The sequence below is a fragment of the Salvelinus alpinus genome, chromosome 12 (assembly GCF_045679555.1).
Source record: "Salvelinus alpinus chromosome 12, SLU_Salpinus.1, whole genome shotgun sequence".
NCBI classification, from domain to species: Eukaryota; Metazoa; Chordata; class Actinopteri; order Salmoniformes; family Salmonidae; genus Salvelinus; species Salvelinus alpinus.
In genome coordinates, this window is record NC_092097.1 from 47,466,308 (window position 1) to 47,492,286 (window position 25,979).

Sequence of the window (25,979 nt, forward strand, 5' to 3'; positions counted from 1 at the left end):
GAATACCTGCTCATTCCATGACAAAGGCTGACCAGGTGAGTCCAGGTGAAAGCCATGATCCCTTATTGATGTCACCTGTTAAATCCACTTCAATCAGTGTAGATGAAGGTGAGGAGACAGGTTAAAGAAGGATTTTTAAGCCTCGAGACAATTGAGACATGGATTGTGTATGTGTGCCATTCAGAGGGAGAATGGGCAAGACAAAATATTTAAGTGCCTTTGAACGGGTATGGTAGTAGGTGCCAGGCGCACCGGTTTGAGTCAAGAACTGCAACGCTTTGGGTTTTTTTCACGCTTAACAGATTTCCGTGTGTATCAAGAATGGTCCATCACCCAAAGGACATCCAGCCAATTTGACACAACTGTGGGAAGCACTGGAGTAAACATGGGCCAGCATCTCTGTGGAACACTTTTGACACCTTGTAGAGTCCTTGCCCCGATAAATTGAGGCTGTTCTAAGGGCAAAGGTGGGGTGCAACTCAATATTAGGAAGGTGTTCTTAATGTTTAGTACTCTCAGTGTATACTGTATGTATATCGGATCGGTTGAAAAAAGGCAGAAGACAAAATTCCATCTCATATGGACTAATAAAGTAGATCTTATTTTAAACTAAGCCTTAACAGCAACCCTGTCTTATCAACTGCATGCCAAGGCCAATTGTAAGTCATCATCGTTTTTGCAAGTCATGAAGATTGATGGCGACATAACCTCTTTCCACTTCCAAGATTGTGTTGCTCGGTGACCACAAACAACTACGTCCCATCATCAAGAATGAACTTGTGAGGAAGTTGGGGATGTCAAAGTCTCTGTTTGAGCGCTACTTTGAACGCCGGTCCCAGACAGTGATGCTTGATACCCAGTACAGAATGGTAATATCGTCTTCATATTTATATTTACATATTTGTTAATTACATTCTTTTACTTTTAGATTTGTGTATTGTGGTGAATTGTTAGATACTACTGCACTATTGGAGCTAGGAACACAAGCATTTCGCTACACCCACAATAACATCTGCAAAATTTGTGTATGTGACCAATAAAATGTGATTTGATTTAAGAGGGGGGTTATATTTAGTCTTTCATGAATTCATTCAAAATGGTACCCTTAATTCACATCACAAAATCTCATGATTGTTGATCAAAGGTAAAATGCTACGGTGCCTTTGACTATATAGATACGGATAGAGATGGATTGATATCCAATGAGAAAATACAAATACTTCTATCTTTTTGTAGCATGAAGATATATGCAAGTTCCCATCAGAGGAGTATTATGAAGGAAAACTGAAGACTGACGTGGATCGCCCAAATAGTGTCCTTCTGGCTGACAGCAGGCAGACGCACATTGTTTTCGGCAACATCAGTGGAGAAGAGGTCAGCCTGGTTGTGAGCACAGGAAAAGGAAATGAAAACTCCAAAGCGAATTTGGAGGAGAGAGACGTAGTGGTAAGGAACCTCTTGGTTTTCTCAACTCCAACAATCAAATCTTTCCACGCCACTGGTACACTGAGTTTCCAAAATCAACTTTTTGTTTATTACAGGTTCGGCTCGCCAAGCAGCTGGTGACAGATTCCAAAATAAAACAACAGAGTATGGCGATCCTATCTCCCTACAATGCCCAGGTGGCCGAAATTAAGAAAGAACTGAGAAAAATACAACTGGACGAAATCACGGTCACCACCATCACAAAAAGTCAAGGTGTTTTACTCTTTTACTTTCCCTTCAGTTCCATCTTGATTGTGATTCAATGGTTGTCCCCCGCTGTCCTTTTGAACTGGTTTAGGTTAGCCCTGGGTATAACAAACGCTGCTTCGTCTCCCATGCAGGAAGTGAATGGAGCTATGTCATCCTGTCCACTGTGCGCTCCTTACCCAGCAAGGAGATCGAGACAGAGCCGGACTGGGCCTGGCTGTCCAAACATGTGGGCTTTGTTCGTGACCCCAACCAGATAAACGTGGGCATTACCAGGGCCAAAGAGGGACTGTGCATTATCGGTGAGAGATATGTTTCCTCAAGGGATAAATGTTAAAGATCACTGGAACGAGTATGATCTAAACCAATGTTTCCCAACCCTGGTCCTCCAGTACCCCCAACAGAACACCTTTTCATTGTAGCCCTGGACAAACACACCTCATTCAACTCATTGAGGGCTTGATGATTAGTTGACAAGTTGAATCAGGTGTCCATGGTTACAATAAAGATGAGTACTATTGGGGGTACTGGAGGACCAGGGTTGGGAAACACTGACACTACAGTGTCATTGTACTCATTTATTTTCTTCCTTTCTCAAAGGTAACCAGGAGTTGTTGAGCCGCAGTGGCGCTTGGAGACAACTCCTCAAACATTATACGGCAAGGAACTTTGTCACAGAAGCTAAAAAGATCTCTGTGCGCAAAGTAGCAAAATAGCGTGTAAGCACTGTCTACATTGAGCGACGTGGTCTCGGCACCGGATCGGTGCACAATGAACAGTAAAAAACACTTTTTCAGGATACATTTATGATGTTGCTTTAGTTTCAATGTTGAGTCAAATGAGTTAAATACTGCACTCACTGTCATTTTTAATGTGACCTTTCAATTTTATTCAATGGTCTCCTTTTTTAATTACTACCTATGCTCTTAGTGTCTGGTTTATGTGTGTTTAAACTGTGAGATGTTATTCTGCACAATTATTTACAGTGAAGTTCAAATTATATTTTTGAGAAATGTTTTATATTTTTGTTGAATCAAATACTGTGATCTTTAAATCAACTGTACTAGATAGTGTACATTTGTACGGCTGTATTCTCTTACTATTTGTATTTTACAATTTCATTTCAACAGTGTTCTTCTACACTGTTTTATACGGCAGATCTTTTTGGTCAAATTTTTCAAGGTATCACATTCCATTTATAAATTATCGTATTTTCCCAAATGAAGCTTAAATCTGACTGAAATGTTATGCTATAAAATATGTTTCATAGTAAAAGGACTATGCATTAGTTAATCCTAGTCTGGCTGCTGTAGGTGTATTCCAGTGTGTATACTAGATATAGATTATATTAGATGTAGTATGGTAAAGATTGGATTCATTTTGATCTAAATCATTTAATAAAGTAATAGCTGATCATAAAAAATGGCTTTGTTCTTTTTGTGATAAAGCAGTTTTTTTTCTGTTCACAGGACTTCACCTGAATATTGTTTGTCATGTCTAAAACTATCCTTATATACATTTATTATATCCATATCAAAGTATCACTGACTGACAGACTAATATATAGTCATCTGAGTAATCCCCACACACATTTATGCAAATGTAACCAGTCATATACAAATAGTATGCTAGAGGGAAGATTATGATTGTATGCATTGTATTAGTCTGATTGGACCTTGGCCAGCACACTGAGAATTGGCCCACTACTGATTAATAATGACTAGTGAGTAAGGCTTGACTGATCATGTTCTGGCATCTCATCACTGGATGGATGAAATGGAATCCAATTGGACCAGAGGGAGGATGTCCTCTAGTGGCTTTGAAACACCACTTCCTGCTTCACATGTACTTTATTCATGATTGTGTGTCTGCTGCTGCATCCATGAGTGACAAAGGAGTATGACATTAAAATGGTGCTTATATTAATTTGCTGAGATATTAATTTGACATAAATGTGGGGTTCTGATGACTATTCCTACGGGAACTAAAATAGGTTGTGCCTTCAATTCAGTACAACTTCATCAACCCAGTCGGAACATAAGCATACAATAACATGAATACGTGTATATACCAGAGGAGGCTGGTGGGGGGAGGTATAGGAGGACGGGCTCATTGTAATGTCTGGAATGGAATTGGTGGAACGGAGTCAAACGTGGTTTCCATATGTTTGTGTTTGATAACGTTTCATTTATTCCATTCCAGCCATTACACTGAGCCTGTCCTCCTATAGCTCCTCCCACCAGCCTCTTCTGGTCAAATTCCTTCTGGCATCTGAACTTATTTTAAGGTCCAATAAAACAAGTAACCTTTAATGTGTGTACATGCTTTAGCATATTGTAAAACAGATGGCTGTTACAGGTGTATACTCGGCACTAATTGATGTGCTCTCTGACACCTGGAGCTGCATGGCAAATGGTCAAAGAACAAAGGACTAGTCAGCCTTTCGCCCTCTGAGGGGCCAAAATGTATATCCCTGTTACAGTATCCAGACCACTGAATATTGACTGTGATAGAATAATACTATAGTATCCATGTAGGATTCTATGTATTTATGATCTCTGTGGTTACTTGTATCTGTATAGGGTGAACTCAATTACTATATGCAAAAAGGTTTTATGGTCCTCTCAGGAATTCTGTCTTATTTACATTGGTTTCATCCCCCACACAAGCCTTTAAATGATGTGACACCCTGTGGAGATTGGGCCTGGGTGTGTTTAGGTTACAAAAAACTTGGTATCGTTTTGATTGGTTAATGGTGGTTGGTTTTGGGTTGAAAGGTTACACATTCAGATGTTATAAATGGAATTAAATTGCCTTTGTTCTCTCTCTTATCCTCTATCCAGTCCATGGAGGAAGGTTCCTAGGCCTCTGGCCTTTTTAAATGTTTCTTTGTTCATGCTTTGTCTTCTCAGTTAACCTTAGGATCTATATGCCTAGAAGTATGCTTTGTAATGTTAATTAAATATCTGCCTTTAATATAGACAATTATCAGACCAATTCTTGTTAGTCAACATCAACTTATTGCCGAATGCTGGCATGTATATTTTAATGATCTTTATGCAGTCAGATAAACATTTTAGTAGGCTAATTGCTTCGTCTTATTACGAGTCACAGGAGGTATTTATAATATCATGCGTGATAAATAATATTGCCCACTGCTCAGGTTTTTCATTTCAATTCTTTCCTGTCCTTGTTTCATTTCTCTGGAAGTCATTTGGTCAGATCATCTGATTTTACAGCTACACAACTGACATGGCATTTCCTGTCAAAACACGTTCTATCCCCTCTGACGTACATTCAGGTTCAGAATTATTGGCACCCTTGATAAAGATGAGCATAAAATACTATTTATTTTAAACAATACAAATACTGAGCTATTGTATGCAAGAAAAAAATTGGGAAATTATATTATTTTAAACTAATACAATTACTCAGAGAAAGATATTTTGTTTAATAAGTAATAAAACCAAATCTCAAAAGGATAGGTGTCAAAATTATTGGCACCCCTGATTTCAATACTTGTCTAGCACCCTCCCCTTACGAAGATAACGACGCTGAGCCTTCTCTTTTTTTAATCCATTTTCTCCCCAATTGGTAGTTACAGTCTTGTCGCATCGCTGCAACTCCCGTATGGACTCGGGAGAGGTGAAGGTCGACAGCCGTGTGTCCTCCGAAACACGACCCCGCCAAGCTGCACTGCTTCTTGACACAATGCTCGCTTAACCCCGAAGCCAGCCACACCAATGTGTCGGAGGAAACACCATACACCTGGCGACCGTGTCAGCGTGCATTGCGCCCGGCCCGCCACAGGAGTCGCTAGAGCGCTATGGGACAATGACAACCCGGCCGGCCAAACCCTCCCCTAACTCGGACGACGCTGGGCCAAATGTGCGCCACCTCATGGGTCTCCCAGTCGGGATGGCTGCCACACAGCCTGGGAACAAACCAGGGTCTGTAGTGACGCAGCTAGAACTGCAATGCAGTGCCTGAGACCGCTGCACCACTCGGGAGGCCCACTGAGCCTTTTTCTAAAAATCTTTTATGAGGTTGGGAGAGTTCTTAGACCATTCCTCTATACAGAATATTTCCAGATCCTTGATATCCTGTCTGCTCATATGGACTGCCATCTTCAATTCAAACCACAGGTTTTCAATGGGGTTCAAGTTAGGAGACTGAGATGGCCATTGCAAAATGTTGATTTTGTGGTCAATTAACCATTTCTTTGTGGATTAGTTCTTGGGGTTATTATCTTGCTGGAAGATGACCTCCCCGCCATTGTTTCTGTAAAGGTTGAGGGCTGAGGCTTTAGAAATGTAATTACTATTACATTCATTTAACCAGGTAGGCTAGTTGAGAACAAGTTCTCATTTGCAACTGCGACCTGGCCAAGATAAAGCATAGCAATTCGACACATACAACAACACAGTTACACATGGAATAAACAAAACATACAGTCAATAATACAGCAGAACAAAGAAAACAAAAAGTCTACAAAAAGTCTACATAAGGTGAGTGCAAGAGCGTATGAGGGCCCGACGTCCACAGGTGGGGGTTGTGCTTACAGCCCAACACCGTGCAGGACGTTTGGCATTTGCCAGAGAACACCAAGATTGGCAAATTCGCCACTGGCGCCCTGTGCTCTTCACAGATGAAAGCAGGTTCACACTGAGCACATGAGCACATGTGACAGACGTGACAGAGTCTGGAGACGCCGTGGAGAACGTTCTGCTGCCTGCAACATCCTCCAGCATGACCAGTTTGGCGGTGGGTCAGTCATGGTGTGGGGTGGCATTTCTTTGTGGGGCCGCACAGCCCTCCATGTGCTCGCCAGAGGTAGCCTGACTGCCATTAGGTACCGAGATGAGATCCTCAGAGCCCTTGTGAGACCATATGCTGACACATGCACATTTGTGGCCTGCTGGAGGTCATTTTGCAGGGCTCTGGCAGTGCTCCTCCTTGCACAAAGGCGGAGGTAGCGGTCCTGCTGCTGGGTTGTTGCCCTCCTACGGCCTCCTCCACGTCTCCTGATGTACTGGCCTGTCTCCTGGTAGCGCCTCCATGCTCTGGACACTACGCTGACAGACACAGCAAACCTTCTTGCCACAGCTCGCATTGATGTGCCATCCTGGATGAGCTGCACTACCTGAGCCACTTGTGTGGGTTGTAGACTCCGTCTCATGCTACCACTAGAGTGAGAGCACCGCCAACATTCAAAAGTGACCAAAACATCAGCCAGGAAGCATAGGAACTGAGAAGTGGTCTGTGGTCACCACCTGCAGAATCACTCCTTTATTGGGGGTGTCTTGCTAATTGCCTATAATTTCCAACTTTTGTCTATTCCATTTGCACAACAGCATGTGAAATTTATTGTCAATCAGTGTTTCTTCCTAAGTGGACAGTTTGATTTCACAGAAGTGTGATTGACTTGGAGTTACATTGTGTTGTTTAAGTGTTCCCTTTATTTTTTTGAGCAGTGTAGTTGGTAAACCAGGCGAGGCAATCATTTGAGAAACAAAGTATGTCGAGTCTGCCATTAAGAATGTGGTGATTGACAGAGTCGAAAGCCTTGGCCAGGTTGATGAATACGGCTGCCCAGTAATGTCTCTTATCGATGGCGGTTATGATGTCGTGTAGGACCTTGAGCGTGGCTGAGTTGCACCCATGACCAGCTCTGAAACCAGATTGCATAGCGGAGAAGGTAGGGTGGGATTCGAAATGGTCGGTAATCTGTTTGTTAACTTGGGTTTCGAAGACCTTAGAAAGACAGGGTAGGATAGATATAGGTCTGTAGCAGTTTGGGTCTAGAGTGTCACCCCCATTGAAGATCTTTGGGAATCTCAGACAATACGAAAGAGAGGTTGAACGGGCTAGTAATGGGGGTTGCAACAATTTCGGCAGATCATTTTAGAAAGAGAGGGTCCAGATTGTCTAGCCCGGCTGATTTGTAGGGGTCCAGATTTTGCAGCTCTTTCAGAACATCAGCTATCTGGATTTGGGTAAAGGAGAAATGGTGGGGGCTTTGGCGGGTTGCTGTGGAGGGTGCCGGGCAGTTGACCGGGGTAGGGGTAGCCAGGTGGAAAGCATGGCCAGACGTAGAGAAATGCTTATTGAAATTTTCAATTATAGTGGATTTATCGGTGGTAACAGTGTTTCCTAGCCTCAGGGCAGTGGGCAGCTGGGAGGAGGTGCTCTTATTCTCCATGGACTTTACAGTGTCCCAGAACTTTTTGGAGTTAGTACTACAGGATGCAAATTTCTGTTTGAAAAAGCTAGCCTTAGCTTTCCTAACTGCCTGTGTATATTTGTTCCTAACTTCCCTGAAAAGTTGCATATCACGGGGGCTATTCGATGCTAATGCAGAACGCCACAGGATGTTTTTGTGCTGGTCAAGGGCAGACAGGTTTGGAGTGAACAATGGACTATATCTATTCATAGTTCTACATTTTTGGAATGGGGCATGCTTATTTAAGATGGTGAGGAAGGCACTTTTAAAGAATAGCCAGGCATCATCTACTGACGGGATGAGGTCAATATCATTCCAGGATACCCCGGCCAGGTCATTTAGAAAGGCCTGCTCGCAGAAGTGTTTTAGGGAGCGTTTGACAGTGATGAGGGGTGGTCGTTTGGTCGCAGACCCATTACGGATGCAGGCAATGAGGCAGTGATCGCTGAGATCTTGATTGAAAACAGCAGAGGTGTATTTGGAGGGCGAGTTAGTTAGGATAACATCTATGAGGGTGCCCGTGTTTACGGATTTGGAGTTGTACCTGGTAGGTTCATTGATGATTTGTGTGAGATTGAGGGCATCAAGCTTGGATTGTAGGATGGCCGGGGTGTTAAGCATGTCCCAGTTTAGGTCACCTAGTAGCACGAGCTCAGAAGATAGATGGGGGCAATCAATTCACATATGATATCGAGGGCACAGCTGGGGGCAGAGGGAGGTCTATAGCAAGTGGCAATAGTGAGAGACTTGTTTTTGGAAAGGTGAATTTTTAGAAGTAGAAGCTCAAATTTTTTGGGTACAGACTTGGATAGTAAGACAGAACTCTGTATGCTATCTTTGCAACACCACCCCCTTTGGCAGTTCTATCTTGGCGGAAAATGTTGTAGTTAGCGATGGAGATTAAGGTTTTTGGTGGTTTTCCTAAGCCAGGATTCTGACACGACTAAGACATCCGGGTTGGCAGAGTGTGCTAAAGCAGTGAGTAAAACAAACTTAGGGAGTAGACTTCTAATGTTAACAAGCATGAAACCAAGGCTTTTACGGTTACAGAAGTCAACAAATGAGAGCACCTGGGGAGTGGAGCTAGGCACTGCAGGACCTGGATTAACCTCTACATCACTAGAGGAACAGAGGAGAAGTAGGATAAGGGTACGGCTAAATGCTATACGAACTGGCCGTTTAAACGTTTAAACCAGGTGATGTCATCGCATATGTAGGAGGTGGAACAACATGGTTGGTTAAGGCATATTGAGCAGGGCTAGAGGCTCTACAGTGAAATAAGACTGTAATCACTAACCAGGACAGTAATGGACAAGGCATATTGATATTAGAGAGAGGCATGCGTAGCCAAGTGAACATATGGGTCCAGTGAGTGGTTGGGCTGACTGGGAACACGGCGATTCAGACAGTTAGCAGGCCGATGCTAACACGCTAACAGTTAGTAGTCCGGGGCTAAACAAGCTAGCAGTTAGCAGACCGGGGCAGGCAAGCTAGCAGTTAGTAGACCGGGGCTAGTAAGTTAGCCTTTGGGGGACATCGCGATGGGGGTAAGTCTGTTTTTGCCTCTTTGTGCGGTGACGTCGATAGACCAGTCGTGGAGTTAGTAGGGTTCCAAGTAGCTCTAGGTAGCTAGCAGGCCTAGCAGGTTAGCAGAATGGGCCTTCAGCGGGCGTCGCGCCTGACGGAATCCTCGGGCAGATTATGTCGGTATTCCAGTCATAGAGGATCAGCGGGGTTCCATGCCCCATACCGGCAGTAGAAGGGGTCCGGATATTGTAGCCCAGGAGTGGGCTTCGGTGGTAGCACAGGAGCCCTGGCCGGGCTAGCTTCAGGCTAATTGGTGCTTTCTCCGGGATGGAAACGCTAGCCAGGAGTGGTCACCCGGGATTGCGGTTAGCTAGTTGCGAAGATCCAGATGAAAATGTTCAGAGTTTGCGGTAGGAATCCGGGGATATGCAGAGAAATAGGTCCGTTATGCTCTAGTTTGAGTCACGTTGATCGAACTCGCGAGAGCTTTCTGAGCTAAAGGTTAGCTGATGACCGCTAGCAATGGTTTGGAGTACATCAAGTTTATAATTTGGGATCTGATGGGGTATGATAGTTAAACTAAGCTCATGGAGGCATTTATAAGTTATATTCTTCAAGAATGAATAGGTACATATTCATTTATAAGTCAAAAAATGTATGTAGCAATTACTGAGTGATCCTTTAAGTCAATATGACTATTTATCCTATATGATGGTGAATGAAGGTATACTGCAAATACATCTGAATCACTTGCGTTTTGATTCAGTCCAACCTGCATCAAAGTATAAACACAGTGTACCTTCAAGCATTAACTATAGAATAGTGAAAATTATGTTCTACTAAGCTATATGGAATTGTTTTAAACCAAGGATCATTTTGCTATTTGATTTTGAAAATGGTTTTCTAGCCACGATCAACAACCAATTTGACAGCTTGAAGAATTTTGAAAATAATATATGGGCAAATATTGCACAATCCAGGTGTACAAAGCTCTTAGAGACTTACCCAGAAAGACTCACAGCTGTAATCGCTGCCAAATGTGATTAACATTGTTGACTCGGGTGTGAATACTTATGTACATTGAAAGAGATATTTCTGTATTTCATTTTCAATCAATTTGCCAACATTTCTAAAAACATGTTTTCACTTTGTCATCATGGTGTGTAGATCCGTCAGGTGTGTAGATCCGTCATTGTAAATAAGAATTTGTTCTTAACCGACTTGCCTAGTTAAATAAAGGTTAAATTAATAAAAGATGAATGAGAAAAAACACATTTAATCCATGTTGAACTCAACAAAATGTGGTATAAGTCAAGGAGTATGAACATTTTCTGAAGGCACTAAGTCAAATAGATAGATCCAGGGACCTTGTGAAGTGGAATCAATATGTTTGAATAAAGCGATGGGAGACCACCACTCCCTGACTCAGTCCAATATTTAGGAATGGAAGCATTTGTATAAGTAAGGTCTATAATAAGAGATTGGTGGTCAAATGTATTCAAACAAGTTTACACCCTGGAACAACGGATAACGCAGTAACACGGCATAACTTGCCGTGATGGAATACGTTATCTTATTTTACGTAATACATCACCAGATAGCATAATAAACATGTTGAACTTGAACGTAATAACTTTTTCTCGATAACGTAATAACTTAATACATTTTCCAGTGGGTATTACATGCAGGTGAGTAAGAACATTTTGATTTTAAAAAATCAACTAACTTCAACTGATAAAGTATTACCATTACCCTGGTGACGAGGGTTTGAATCCCATCATGTCGGTTTTCCCCTCTTCATGTGTATCCCACTCTACCTTCCTAGTGGTCTGTCTCAGAAAAAATATCATAAAAAAAAGGAACCGGAATTTCCGATCTCCTTAAAAAAAGAAAAATGCTGACATTCTATACATGTATTCATCACATCAACAGAAATCTAAGAACTAAAGTCAAACTACAGTTAACTGTTCTGAAATGTTTATTACATAATCTTCCTCATACTGTAATTAAAATACGTTTTCAGCCTGATCATCGTCGTTACTTTACATATGTCACCAGGTTAGACTGACAGAGTGAAAAGAGAGGGCGTGTCCCAAATGGCATCCTATTCCCTATACAGTGCACTACTATTGACCAGAGCCCTATGCGGTGCCATTTGGTACTCAACCATACACAAACACCACACGGCATTTCGAACTCTAAAACTAGTATTTCCCGTCTATGAATATATCGTTGACCCTCTGTTACAATGTACAATTCCATTACATGTAGTGTCTTTGCATAATATGAATCATAAAGTTGTCATGTTTCATCCTCTTGACCGTTAAATGATAGACTACTAAACCTAATTGGGTTGAGAGTAATATAATCCATATAAATCTGATTCTTTATGATCTAAAAGGCTAAACTGATCCTAGATCAGTACTCCTATTCAGAGATGCTTTGTGAATAGAGGTCCTGGAATTATATTACCGAAGGGAGGTACTGAGAGCCAGGGAGAAACTTTAACGACATGATGACGCTATAATAGTTTGGTCAGAAAGACACACATTAGCTGAGGCCAAAAGGAAAAAGCCTTCAAAAGCTTTACACCTCAAGGTACATATCCAAATAATACACAATAATCAATTGTATCCCCAATTGTATCCCCCTGACGCTAAGCTGCATCTGAAAACTAAACGAGTTCAGAGCACCCAAATAAGAGGACAGGGAGCCAGGGCTTGGGTAGAGTTCATCACGGTTTCTGGAAGCCACATTGTAGTAAAAGGGACACCTGGGTCGTTCGTATTCATTAAGGTTGTATTTCAATCGAAAACCGTTCATATTAGACAGTAAGTCCATATAGTCCCTCCCTGTTTCAGTCTGTTTTCTACCATTTGGTGCCTAATGAATACCTCCTGGTTGTGGGAGCTCTGGAGTTGGGAAGGTCATGGCTTGTTCTATGTGATGTCCTTCTGTCTCGGTGTCCGGTGAATGTTTCTGATGACGCACTTCACCATCCACTCAATGCCTTCGTTAACCCCCTGCCTAAGAGAGAATTAATGCATTCATTAACCCCATCTGAGAAATAATTCATTATCAGCAAAGAGTACAGCTGTTCTTTGAGCAATGATGATATACATTTAATTTGTGCACAGAGAGACAGAGAGAGACAGAAACCGATTACATATAATCTGATTATTTTAAAAAACGAATTAATCAGTTACGTTACCAGCAAAAATATTGTAATCAGATTACAGATATGAAAAACTAGATGATTACGGTACTTCTTGGAGTACTTTTAAAATCTGAAAGGATGTTTGCGGGGATGCTTTTTGTCTTCTTCTTAATGCCTCTTAAGGGGAAAGTAATACGTAACTCAAAGTAATACAATGATGTTACGGAGTTTGGGTAATCCAAAATTACATTACAATTTTGGACTTGTAACTAACGGATTACATTCAGAAAGTAACTTAACCGCCCCTACGGACACACACCTAATGGAGTTCTCAAATCAGACCCGATATACAACAGAGTAATGCGGACTCTGTTCTTACCCGGTTAGGGCTGTGCAAGGCTGCACCAGGCAATCTCTTTTCCCAATCTTTGGAGCGCAGTCGCTAAAAGCGGTTTTGATGTCTGGCACAGACATGCAGTTCTAGGGAAGAAACACAAAGACATAAGCCTAAATGAATACAATCCTAGAGGATCTTCTAAGAGAGAGAATTCACCTATCTGTACCCTAATCACATGGATTTAGATTAAGATCACTTTATTGGTCAAATAAACACACAGTCCAGCTGAAATATGACTTCCACTTCTAACCCAACCCCTCTGAAAGACACACAGTCCAGCTGAAATAGGATTTCCACTTTTAACCCAACCCCTCTGAAAGACAAGCATACATACACATACAGGTTTTTGGAGAGGTGCGGGGGGCTGCCATACTGGGCGCCTGGGGAGCTGTTGTAGTGGGGGGTTAAGTGCCATGCTCAAGGGCACAACAGCAGGCAAATGGCATCTAGGATTTGATACCAGCAACCCTCTGGTTGCCGGCTCACTTCCCCACAGATTTTTCCTGTCAGACCCGGGATTCAAACTGTTAACCCACCTGTTGCTGGCTTGCGTCTAACTACCAGGCTGAATTTCAAAGAGTTAAAAAATGATGCATTATGCTGAGCTTGGCAACGTATAGTATGTTAAACACTGTTTTTGTCATCTACCAAGGTGTGCATGATGGATGGAGGACACCTTTGTTGTGATCATAGGAGCAAAACAATTTCTTCAACAGGCCTCGTCATATTTTGTTTATACAAGACGTGGTCAGTTTAGACAGGGCTACTTGTGATTTCAAAAACAACCAGACAGGACTGTATACCTCCACATCCTGCTTGTTGGCGAGCACCAGGAGAGGCACACCTTCCAAAACCTCACTGCTGATCATTTTCTCTGGAAAAGGAAAACAGAACTGTCATTCTAAGCTAAGGTTCAATTCTCTACCCTTCTCTTATGAGTGGATCTGCTAACAGCCTCTCAAGAGTTTCTGCTTTGTACTGAAAGTGCTCTATCTTGAAAAGGTCATTGCATTAGGATTGTATTAACAGTAAACTAAAAAACAAAATACTAAAAGACAGTTTGAGTGAACTATCCCTTTAAAGTCACTTGATTGGTGTAAGCAGTGCCTAAGGACCACCATATTCTCACACCAGTCCATTCCTTTGACAGCTATGATACGGAGTGAACAAGTGTACACTTCAGGAAGTGAATCGGACTGTAGCCCATGACAAAGATAAGTCCATAAGCCTTGTTGACATTCTTCACCAAATGCCTTGGACAACCTAGTGAAAAACTCACCAAAGGCCTCTTTTGATTCTGATAGGCGCTCCTCATCGGTGGAGTCTATCACATAGATCACTCCGTGGGACTCAGCATAGTACTGTGAATTCAAAGTTAACAAAGCCATGTTTCAGCAATCAACCTCAAATCATTGTACTCTGTTGACAGATAATGCGGCATATTACATCATGCTAGATATCATTTATTTTGAGTGTGTGTAATTTGATATCGGTGTTCACTTTGTCCCACAGCGACTGAAGCTCCTCTTGACCACCAAGGTCCCAGAACATTAGGCGAGCCTTGCCCACATCGATTGTGCCGACTTGTGAGGAGAGAGAGCAGAACATATTACAATGGCATGGACTCCTGGAAAGCAATGTGCTACAATTGAATGCAACACAACAATGTCGGTCTTGCTGGTTGGCTACTTACTGTTTAGTCCAACTGTAGTGGTGATTTTGGACAAATTCATTCCCTTGTAGTTCTTACTGAACTTGGTCTTAGTCTGTTCCAGAAATGTCTGTGTGTGTAGGAAAGACATGCCTAATCAAACAAGCAGCAGCACTTTCTCCAACAGAGAAACAAGAAACAGTAATATCAACTTGCTCTTCTAACTAAAAGACTAACCGTTTTTCCTGCATTGTCCAGTCCTAGGATCAAGATGCAGTATTCGTCCTTCTGGAACACGTATTTGTACAGACCAGATAATAAGGTGTACATTTTAGGATTGTAAACAAACACTAGCTGATGCGAAAGGCGAACACCAACTCACATCGTGGAAAGATCCAGCTGTGAGGCTAGCCAGAGTTAACAAGTCGAATTAGCTAACTGTTACCTGACTAGCTGTTTAGCTAGCTAACGTTACCTGTGGTTTGAGGCAAGTTAGCTAACGTTACTAGTTCGTAATCGATACTAGCTAGCTGACCTGACACCAAACACTAAAGTAAAATATAACTAATGCGCCAATCAAGGCACAAATAGTTGGCTAACTACAGTAGCTTGCTAATGCTAACTTTTATAGCTGTATATCTCAAGACGTTAATGCCGCTGACGAGTATAAACATATATTTGCTAGCGGACAATTTCAGCAACTCACGAATCGCATAAGGAGATCATGGGCACGCTAGCTGTCTCCACAACATGACATCATGCTATATCTACTTTGACAGAGGTATCGTATTTTATCTCGTCTCATTTTAGTAAACACGGTGGCCACCTGAATTTATGAAGTCACAAAGCAATGCATTGTGGGACTTGTTGTCTTGTGGCAAATTAAATAGCAACTGAACACTATTGCCCATAATAGGTGTGGCTTTAGGACGTACGCAGCAAAAAGTTACACGTTTGTAGTTTTTACCACATATATTCCTCTTTTCTTTTTTGGGGAATGCTAAAGTATCACATTATGAGTCATAATACCCATAAAACTTAGCAGTCAAACAAGAAAATTCATTTTTCCAGTAGCGGATTTTAGAAACACTTAAAATAAGGGCTGTGTTTCATGTAGGCCTACCCTGGTCAATATTGACCAATAAGACCTGTATTGACCCCGAAAAATGAAATGCTAATTAGCTGCTAATGTGGCTATCATAAACAACTACCAATTTTTATTTAACCTTTATTTAACTAGGCAAGTCAGTTAAGAACAAATTATTATTTACATTGACTGCCTACCCCGGCCAAACCCTAACCCGGACGACGCTGGGTCAATTGTGCGCCGCCTTATGGGACTCCCAATCACAGCCGGTTGTGATACAGCCTGGAATCAAACCAGGGTCTGTAGTGACGCCTCTAGCACTGAGATGCAGTGCCTTAGACTTCTGCACCACTCAGGAGCCCCCAAATGCCATAATAATCTGGACAAGACTGCCGAATCGAGGCAAGAATCTGGATTAACTATCTAATGTTAGCTAATTTTAGTAATAAATAAATTAGCTACATTTAAATTTAAATGGACAATTCTGTGAAATGTCTTGTGCAAGGTTTAAATTGACATTGATACCTGTTAACAAAGGTGTCAGCTGGAGAGAACGTGCAGGAGCTTGCAGGGATTTGTAGTCTTGCATGATATCTACTTTGATGCTAATTAGCATTTTCGAATCTGAAAGTAAATAGAGCCGAATATGTTAATAAGTCACATTTTCCAAGAGATTTACATGGTTATCAAAACGTCACGCCAGGGTAAGCCTACACGAAACGCAACCCTTATTTTAAGTGTTTCTCAAATTTTCTATGGGAAAAGTGGATGGTGGAAAAATGATTTCCCTGTTTGATCGCTAGGTTTTATGACTATTGTCAAAGCTGAAATACCACCTCTGCAGGATTAACAATTATACTCGCCCCTGCCTACTCAATAGCAGGTCAGTTATCAATCCTCATTAATACCTACAGATCTGATAGATGCCACTCTGCCTTACCACTGAGCTAGTATACACCTAGGGACAGTTCGTCAAACTCAACAGCAAGGGCCTTACAGTAAAGTGGGCTATCTCCGGAGTCGAGTGCCAACGCTCCCTCACCCCGAACCTATAAACTCGGCGCCTTCTCAGGATCGTCCTGGCCAGAGCTTCCGCTTCAGCACACTATGAGCGGGTCACCCTCCTCTGGGTTGGCTTAAGCCCAGAGACACCACTCCTTACGACTCCTACCAATGCACTCAGTACCTATAGTTGGGTCTCAGGTTAGGTTCCTTTATACCAGCCACTCGGGCCCCCGACAGACTAATTAACCAGACGCAAAAATTTCAAAAACCTAGAGTAATATTTCAAAAACCTAGAGTAAATCGACATGCACAGGGTGACAGAAAAATAAAGCAGGTTTATTCAAAATTACAGAAACAATAAAAACTCCAAGTTCAATCAATCAATCAATCAATCAATCACAAATCAATATTACCAATCAATGATAGGCAAACATCAACAGTAAATTAAATTGATAGACCCCTTCAGTGCCCTTAACTAAACCCTTATCGGGGTGTGCCAATAAAATATTTTTGTCTATTATAATTTTATGAGAAGCACAATATTTAATAACAAGAAAAAACGTCAACTACCTTCTACAACTGTATAAACAGTCACTTAGATGGCATCTAAAAACTCAGCCAAGCTACTTCAGCACACTTCTATCAATGAGGTGATATTAAGGATTCCTCCTAGAATTTTACTTTAACTGAGTACAATAACAAAAATATACACTACCATTCAAAAGTTTGGGGTCACTTAGAAAAGTCCTTGAAAGAAAAGCACATTTTTTTGTCCATTAAAATAACATCAAAGTGATGAGAAATACAGTGTAGATTTTTAATGGAATATCTACATAGGCGTACAGAGGCCCATTATCAGCAACCATCACTCCTATGTTCCAATGCCATGTTGTGTTAGCTAATCCAAGTTTATAATTTTAAAAGGCTAGTGGATCATTAGAAAACCCTTTGCAATTATGTTAGCACAGCTAAAAACTGTTGTGCTGTTTAAAGAAGTAATAAAACTGGCCTTCTTTAGACTAGTTGAGTGTCTGGAGCATCAGCATTTGTGGGTTAGAGTACAGGCTCAAAATGGCCCACTTTTCCCATTGAAAAAGTATTCAGACCCTTTACTCAGTATTTTGTTGAAGCAACTATGGCAGTGATTACAGCCTCAAATCTTCTTGGGTATGACATTACAAGCTTGGCACACCTGTATCTGTGGAGTTTCTCCCATTCTTCTCTGCAGATCCTCTCAAGCTCTGTCAGGTTGGATGCGGAGCATTGCTGCACAGCTATTTTCAGGTCTCTCCAGAGATGTTTGATTAGGTTCAAGTCCGGGCTCTGGCTGGGCCACTCAAGGACATTCAAAGAATTGGCTATGTGCTTAGGGTCGTTGTCCTGTTGGAAGGTGAACCTTCACCCCAGTCTGAGGTCCTGAGAACTCTGGAGCAGGTTTTCATCAAGGATCTCTCTGTACTTTGCTCCGTTCATCTTTCCCTCGATCTTGATTAGTCTCCCAGTCCCTGCTGCTGAAAAACATCCCCACAACATAATTCTGTTACCACCATGCTTCACCGTAGGGATGGTGCCAGGTTTCCTCCAGATGTGACGCTTGGCATTCAGGCCAAAGAGTTCAATCTTGGTTTCATCAGACCAGAGAATCTTGTTTCTCATGGTCTGAGAGTCTTGAGGTGCCTTTTGGCAAACTCCAAGCGGGCTGTCATGTGCCTTTTACTGAGGAGTGGCTTCCGTCTGGCCGCTCTATCATAAAGGCCTGATTGGTGGAGTGCTGCAAAGATGGTTTTCCTTCTGGAAGCTTTTTCTATCTCCACAGAGGAACTCTAGAGCTCTGGCAGAGTGACCATCAGGTTCTTGGTCACCTCCTTGACCAAGGTCCTTCTCCCCCAATTGCTCAGTTTGGCCGGGCGGCCAGCTCTAGGAAAAGTCTTGGTGGTCCAAACTTCTTCCATTTAGGAATGATGGAGACCACTGTGTTCTTGGGGATGCTGCAGAAATGTTTTGGCACCCTTCCCCAGATCTGTGACTCGACACAATCCTGTCTCTGAGCTCTACGGACAATTCCTTTGATCCAATGGCTTGGTTTTTGCTCTGACATGCACTGTCAAGCGTGGGACCGTATATAGACAAGTGTGTGCCTTTCCAAATCATGTCCAATCAATTGAATTTACCAGAGGTAGACTCCAATCAAGCTGTAGAAACATCTCAAGGATGATCAATGGAAACAGGATGCACCTGAGCTCAATTTCGAGTCTCATAGCAAAGTGCCTGAATACTTATGTAAATAAGTTATTTATGGGGTATCATTATGGGATATTGTGTGTAGATTTCTGAGGAATTGTTTGTATTTAATCCATTTTAGAATAAGACTGTAATGTAACAAAATGTGGAAAAATCTAAATTTATTTCATTCTTTAAAAGCTACAGAAAAATTATTCTTCCAGCATTTGACAGGTTCTTCTAGCAAGCTCAAAGAGTTTTACCTCTCCCAAAAAATCATGGCTCTTTTAAACGCTCCATTTCTCTTTCTGCTAACTCATTGTGTCTAACACCTGCTCCGATGACACATTCAGTGGTTAACACCTTATGCAGCCATCGCTCAGAATGTGCTTTCTCAGCACCCACCTTTCCTCGCCTAGGCAGGATGTTTGCTTTCACAGGATGTCTGCCTTGACAGGATGCCTCCTTCTGGCCGTTCTGACTTTCTGGAATTCATTCATTTTTAAACATACATATAAAAAAATAAACATTCCCTACTTCACTCCAATATAATCTCACTCTATGCTCAAACATTTTTGTGTGTTATTTCTTACATTATTAGCCCAGAATTGTTTTTGTGTTATTAAATACAGCCGGAAATAACTTTTAGATATCAGAGCGGTGGTAAATCACCAGCATTACGATCAGGAATACGACTTTCCTGAATTGGATCCTTTGTTCGTACCCCCCAGGGCAGTTTAATTTAACCCAGAGGCTGCTCCGATACGCTGCCGGCGGAGAAGAGGTATTCGGAGTGGACTTCTAGTCCGACTCAGGAGACGTGCACACCATCCACCGCTTCCGAGAATATTATTCGCTAATGTTCAGTCTCTGGACAATAAAGTAGACAAGCTCAGGGTGAGTATCTCCTTCCAGAGAGACATCAGGGACAGTAACATACTCTGTTTCACGGAATCATGGCTCTCTACGGATATACCTTCCCTGTCATTACAGCCAGCTGGGTTCTCAGTACATTGCACAGACAGGAATAAAGAACTCTCCAGGAAGAAGAAAGGCGGGGGTGTATGTTTCATGATTAACTACTCATGGTGTGATTGTGGTAACGTACAGACACTGAAGTCCTTTTGTTCACCCAACCTAGAGTACCTCACAATCAAATTGTGGGGCGGCAGGGTAGCCTAGTGGTTAGAGCGTTGGACTAGTAACCGAAAGGTTGCAAGATCAAATCCCTGAGCTGACAAGGTAAAAAGCTGTCGTTCTGCCCCTGAACAAGGCATTTAACCCACTGTTCCTAGGCCGTCATTGAAAATAAACATTTGTTCTTAACTGACTTGCCTAGTTAAATAAAATTAAAAATTAAATGCCGACCGTATTACCTCCCAAGAGAATTCTCTTCGGTTATAGTCACAGCCGTGTATATTCCCCCTCAAGCCGATACCAGGACGGCCATCAAGGAACTACACTGGACTTTGTGCAAACTGGAAACCAAATATGCTGAGGCCACATTTATTGTAACTGGGGATTTTAACAAAGCAAATTTGAGGAAAACGCAACCAAAGTTCTATCAACACATTGACTGTAGTTCTCGTGCTGCTAAAATACTCGACCACCTCTACTCCAACTTCCGCAATGCCTACAAGGCCCTCCCCCCTCCCTTCTACAAATCAGATCATGACTCCATTTTGCTCATCCCTTCCTATAGGCAGAAACTCAAACAGGAAGTACCCGTGCTAAGGTATTTTCAAAGCTGGTCTGACCAATCGGAATCCATGCTTCAAGATTGTTTTGATCACGCGGACTGGGAAATGTTCCAGGTAGCCTCTAGGAATAACATTGATGTGTACACGGACACGGTGACTGAGTTCATAAGGAAGTGTATAACGGATGTTGTTCCCACTGTGACTATTAAAACCTCCCCAAATCAGAAACCGTGGATAGATAGCAGCATTCACACAAAATTGAAAGCGCGACCCACTGCATTTAACCATGGCTAGGTGACTGGGAATATGGTTGAATACAAACAGTGTAGTTATTCCCTCCGTAAGACGTCAGTACAAAGACAAAGTGGAGTCGCAATTCAACGGCTCGTTGAACGTATATGGCAGGGTCTACAGACAATCACAGATTACAAAGGGAAAACCAGCCACGTTGCGGACACCGACGTCTTGCTCCCGGACAAGCTAAACACCTTCTTCGCCCGCTTTGAGGATAACACAGTACCACCAACGCGGCCCGCTCCCAAGGACTGTCGGCTCTCGTTCTCCGTGGTCGACGTGAGTAAGACATTTAAACGTGTTAACCCTCGCAAGGCTGCCGGCCCAAACGCCATCCCTAGCCTCGTCCTCAGAGTATGCGCAGACCAGCTGGCTGGAGTGTTTATGTACATATTCAATCTCTCCCTATTCCAGTCTGCTGCTCCACTTGCTTCAAGATGTCCACCATTGTTCCTGTACCAAAGAAAGAAAACGTAACTGAACTAAATGACTTACGCCCCGTAGCACTCACTTCTGTCATCATGAAGTGTTTTGAGAGGCTAGTTAAGGATCATATCACTTCTGCCTTACCTGACACCCTAGACCCACTTCAATTTGCATACCGCCCAAAGAAATCCACGGGCAATGCAATCGCCATCGCACTGCATACTGCCCTATCCCATCTGGACAAGAGGAATACCTATGTAAGAATGCTGTTCATTGACTATAGCTCAGCCTTCAACACCATAGTACCCTCCAAGCTCATCATTATGTGCAACTGGGTCCTGGACTTCCTGACGGGCCGCCCCAGGTGGTGAAGTTAGTAAACAACACCTCCACTTCACTGACCCTCAACACAGAGGCCCCACAAAGGTGTGTGCTCAGCCCCCTCCTGTACTCCCTGTTCACCCATGACTGCTTGGCCACGCATGCCTCCAACTCAATCATCAAGTTTGCATACGACACAACAGTTGTAGGGCTGATTACCAAGAATGGCGAGACAACCTACAGGGAGGAGGTGAGGGCCGTGGCAGAGTGGTGCCAGGAAAATAACCTCTCCCTCAACAAAACGAAGCAGCAGATCGTGGACTTTAGGAAACAGCAGAGAGAGCATGCCCCTATCCACATCGACAGGACAGCAGTGGAGAAGGTGAAAAGCTTCAAGATCCTCGGCGTACACATCACTGACGATCTGAAATGGTCCACCCACACAGACAGTGTGGTGAAGAAGGCGCAACAGCGTCTCTTCAACCTTAGGAGGCTGACGAAATTCGACATGGTCCCTAAGACCCTCACAAACTTTTCCAGATGCACAATTGAGAGCATCCTGTTGGGCTGTATCACCGCCTGGTACGGCAACTGCACTACCTACAACTGCAGGGCTCTCCAGAAGGTGGTGCGGTCTGCCCAACGCATCACCGGGGGCACACTGTCTGCCCTCCAGGACACCTACAGCAACCGATGTCACAGGAAGGCCAAAAAGATCAAGGACATCAACCACCCGATCCATGGCCTGTTCACCCCGCTACCATCCAGAAGGCGATGTCAGTACAGGTGCATCAAAACTGAGACCTAGAGACTGAGAAACAGCTTCCATCTCAAGGCCATCAGACTGTTAAATAGCCATCACTAGCAGGCTACCACACGGTTACTCAACCCTGCACGTTAGAGGCTGCTGCCCTATATACATAGACAGGGAATCACTGGTCACTTTAATAATCGAACACTAGTCACTTTAGTAAACCAGTATGTAAACATTATTAATTTCATATGTATATACTGTGGCGTACAGCAGGTCAGCCACCAGGGGGAGACTCGTCGAGGCCTGGTGACAGACGGAGTATACATCACGAGGCAATGGTTTCATCTGCTGGACGTGCCAGGTCTCGACGGGCTCTCTGGCCAGGACTAATTGGGGCTGATTGGGATAAATCATCAAGGGATGATTGCTCACCAGCTGTGCAAGTCCCATAAAGCTGCCAGAAGGGCAGCACACAGGGAGGAGTGGGGGAAGAAAGGACTCCCGTATAGTTGGGGACGGTTGCAGAGGTAACAGGAGAGAGTTCAGTTCTTGTGCCCGACAGGATACAGCAAGACCCGGAGCCCAGAAGACGGTATCCCGGAGAGGGTCTCATGGGGGAGACCTATCTTTTTCTTTTTGATTTATTATTTAAATAAACACCCTTGAACCGAGCTAATCCTACTCTGTCCGTGTCTGATCTGTGTAAACGTCTTGACCAAACCCCCTGGTCTGCCACAATACTGTATTCTATTCTACTGTATTTTAGTTAATGCCACTCTGACATTGCATATTTATATTATATTTCTTAACTCCATTCTTTTACTTTAGATTTGTGTGAATTGTTACTGCACTGTTGGAGATAGGAACACAAGCATTTCGCTGTACTCGCAATAACATCTGCTAAATATGTGTATGTTTGATTTGATTACTCCCATTACCTCTTAAACATCCAACAACATAAGCATTTCATCATTACCACATTTCAACATTATAACCTTCCATTATCAACCTCCTCCTAAGTCCTTGTTCCTCTAAGCTTAACAAACATAGTCTATGTGCATTCTACCTTTTTATATGTATATATATATATATATATATATATATATATATACAGTATATATATATTTGTATTTCACCTTTATTTAACCAGGTAGGCTAGTTGAGAACAAGTGCAACCAAAACAACCCAGAGTTATACATGGAATAAATAAACATGCAGTCAATAATACAATAGAAAAGGTCTATATACAGTGTATACTTAAAGCAAACAACATTATCACGTTGTTAACCATTTTACTGCATTACTTCAATCATCCACTAATATCTCCCTGGGTACATTTCAAATGCTTTCACCCTTCAACTTTTAACATCATTTAACCTTGAATTATACTGCTCTTGTCAGTATCAAAGAATGACGGCCAATGTTCTGTGGTCAGAGGCAATAGCACAATCACCTGCTGCTTTTTACTGTTCAACAGCACGGTCTGTTTGGTCCTTTATTTGTTGTTTATTCTGGTCTCTAGGGTGTTCATTTCTTTTTGCTTACACACTGGGCACATTGGCCTGACATGTTGGAATTGTTGTTTGAGCCTCACCACCTCTTCCCCCTCAAGAACGTCTGGACATCCACAATGAACACACACATCTGGGAATGACACTGTGATTGCTGACTAATACTGCATCTCCACTTGCGTTCCACAGATTAGCCCCTTGAAAGCAACTATCTGCTCGTGATATGGATTGTCTTCCTGGAAAAGCTCTAAACCACATGTAACAATGATCTCATCCCGAATGCGTTGGGACTGCTTTCTGTACTTCTTTAAACAGCTTGATTTGGCATACAAGCACCTTGGTTTCTCACATTCAACAGAGTTGATGGTAGCTTTCACCTTTGCACTGATCATGGCAGCACTCCTTTTTACATGTTCTATATTTCTTGTCAGAGAAGGCCTATCCTTGTCAGTGGTGTCCAAGCTGTACAGATCATCAAATGTCTGGTACTCACGTCTGTCAATGTTTGATCAGGCACAAACCTTAATTTCTGAAATTGTTCTTCTGGCAAGCATGAAGGATACATTAAGCAGTACCAGCATGGATCTTCTCCCTCGCATTTATTGATCTGTACCATGTATTGTGACATTTTGAAATGTCTGTCCTGGAATTGCTTGTACTGTTCCTTGTCAAGGCCTTTTCTGCTGAGGTCATGCATCATGTCAACTTTTGTATCAATGATGTTGAATTGTTGTGAAATATTGGCAATTTCTTCCTGTGTTGTGGGCTGATGTACTCCTACGTGTGTTCGTTTCCAGGTGCTCAAACCGGCCAATCACAAGAGCTGCAACAGGATGCATTCTCTTTTCAAAAGCCTCTTTCAGGTCTGGTTGTTTGGTGGCTGTTTCACGTAGGCGTGTCATTGTTCTACACTTCCTCACACGCTTCTCATTTGATTCTTCCATATTCTAACTAGCCAGGGCTGTTCCCTGAAACCCCAAGTTTAGAAGGGAATTAACTCTCTTGGCAGAGTTGGCTCAGCTGTCACCTGGTGCTGTTCTACAGGCGATAAGCATGTCAAGATCCATTTGAACAAACAGGAGTGTGTGGAATGCTTGAACAGAGGCATAAGTTGTTCTGTGGTCTGGCCCACCATCAGATTGGATGATCAAGATGGACTTGTTGAGAGACACATCTTCACTGTAGTTCTCTCCTCTGAGGATGCTGAGATTTTCAACTGTGTGTCGAAGGGGGCTGGATGGCTGGAAAACCTTGTCCTTGACAGTGACATGAATGTTCCCATCATAGAATGAACTAGATGGAGATTCTGGGATCAACATGATAGATGGTACAAGTCTACTGATGTGGTAACCATGGTCGGCAGCTGCTAGAACTGGCCCACTCACAGGAGCAATGCTTGGGTGTAAACTGCAGTCGTATCCACTCTATTGATGGGATTTTAGTTTCTTGTGGAAGCTGCTTTTCCACTGCGTCAAGCAAATCCTCAACTGATATAGCAAAAAAGGTAAGTACAAGTACTCCCCATGTCTGCGAACGTTGACCTGAGCTGTGAATTGGTTAAAATACTTCTGTACTTCATCCCAAAGGGTCTGGAATGAGGATTGTGGTTTGCCATTCAGCTTCCTTAAATCCATGATCATGTCTGGGTCATCACCATCAAGGAGGAACAAGGATACTCTCTCATCAAGTAGGCCCTGCTCATCCTTGTTTGCTGAACTATTGTCATCTGTCAGAAACTGATACATTTCTCCCAGGAAGTAGCTGTTCACTTTGGCAGCATGTGTGTATTCGTTCAGGAATGCTTGTTGTAATTGCTCTAGTGTGGTATGTTGGTATTTATTTTCTCAGTGTGGAGATGACAGAAGCTTGCCTGGTCTCATGAATGCCATTGCTATGTGAGGATACGTTCCATATGAATGTCAGCGTGCCTAGGTAGTTACCACAGGCATACTTGTACAAAGTGAAAGTCAATGGAAGTTTCAAGTTGTCAATCTATTTCCTTCTGTGGAATCTA

At 42.7% G+C, this 25,979-nt stretch overlaps 2 protein-coding genes across 3 annotated transcripts in view; one reads left to right on the forward strand and one right to left on the reverse strand.

The window, feature by feature from the left end:
• Window positions 1-3,115, forward strand: part of LOC139536273 (3'-5' exoribonuclease HELZ2-like) — a 42,008-nt gene extending 38,893 nt beyond the window's left edge. For both annotated transcript variants that reach the window (XM_071336650.1, XM_071336649.1), the window contains exons 16-20: window positions 726-869; window positions 1,237-1,446; window positions 1,542-1,698; window positions 1,827-1,994; window positions 2,293-3,115. In XM_071336650.1, the coding sequence (XP_071192751.1) occupies window positions 726-869; window positions 1,237-1,446; window positions 1,542-1,698; window positions 1,827-1,994; window positions 2,293-2,408 (795 nt within the window). In that variant the 3' untranslated portion in view covers window positions 2,409-3,115. The remainder of the gene's footprint in view (window positions 1-725; window positions 870-1,236; window positions 1,447-1,541; window positions 1,699-1,826; window positions 1,995-2,292) is intronic.
• An 8,287-nt stretch (window positions 3,116-11,402) lies between these two features.
• Window positions 11,403-15,506, reverse strand: LOC139536274 (ADP-ribosylation factor-related protein 1). The gene is made up of 7 exons (XM_071336651.1): window positions 14,885-15,506; window positions 14,690-14,777; window positions 14,497-14,579; window positions 14,276-14,357; window positions 13,800-13,870; window positions 12,979-13,079; window positions 11,403-12,469 (listed from the first exon to the last, which is right to left on the reverse strand). Exons 1-7 carry the CDS (start codon window positions 14,975-14,977, stop codon window positions 12,382-12,384), a joined length of 606 nt encoding a protein of 201 aa, XP_071192752.1. The 5' UTR covers window positions 14,978-15,506; the 3' UTR covers window positions 11,403-12,381.
• Between the last annotated feature and the right edge of the window lie 10,473 nt (window positions 15,507-25,979).

Excerpts from the sequence above, each read along its gene's own strand:
- LOC139536274 (XM_071336651.1), bottom strand. The coding sequence starts at position 14,977 with ATGTACACCTTATTATCTGGTCTGTACAAATACGTGTTCCAGAAGGAC. Across the intron at positions 14,778-14,884 it reads TGGACAATGCAGGAAAAACG|ACATTTCTGGAACAGACTAA; the intron begins GTTAGTCTTTTA and ends CTACACACACAG. Across the intron at positions 12,470-12,978 it reads CCTTGCACAGCCCTAACCGG|GCAGGGGGTTAACGAAGGCA; the intron begins GTAAGAACAGAG and ends ATTCTCTCTTAG.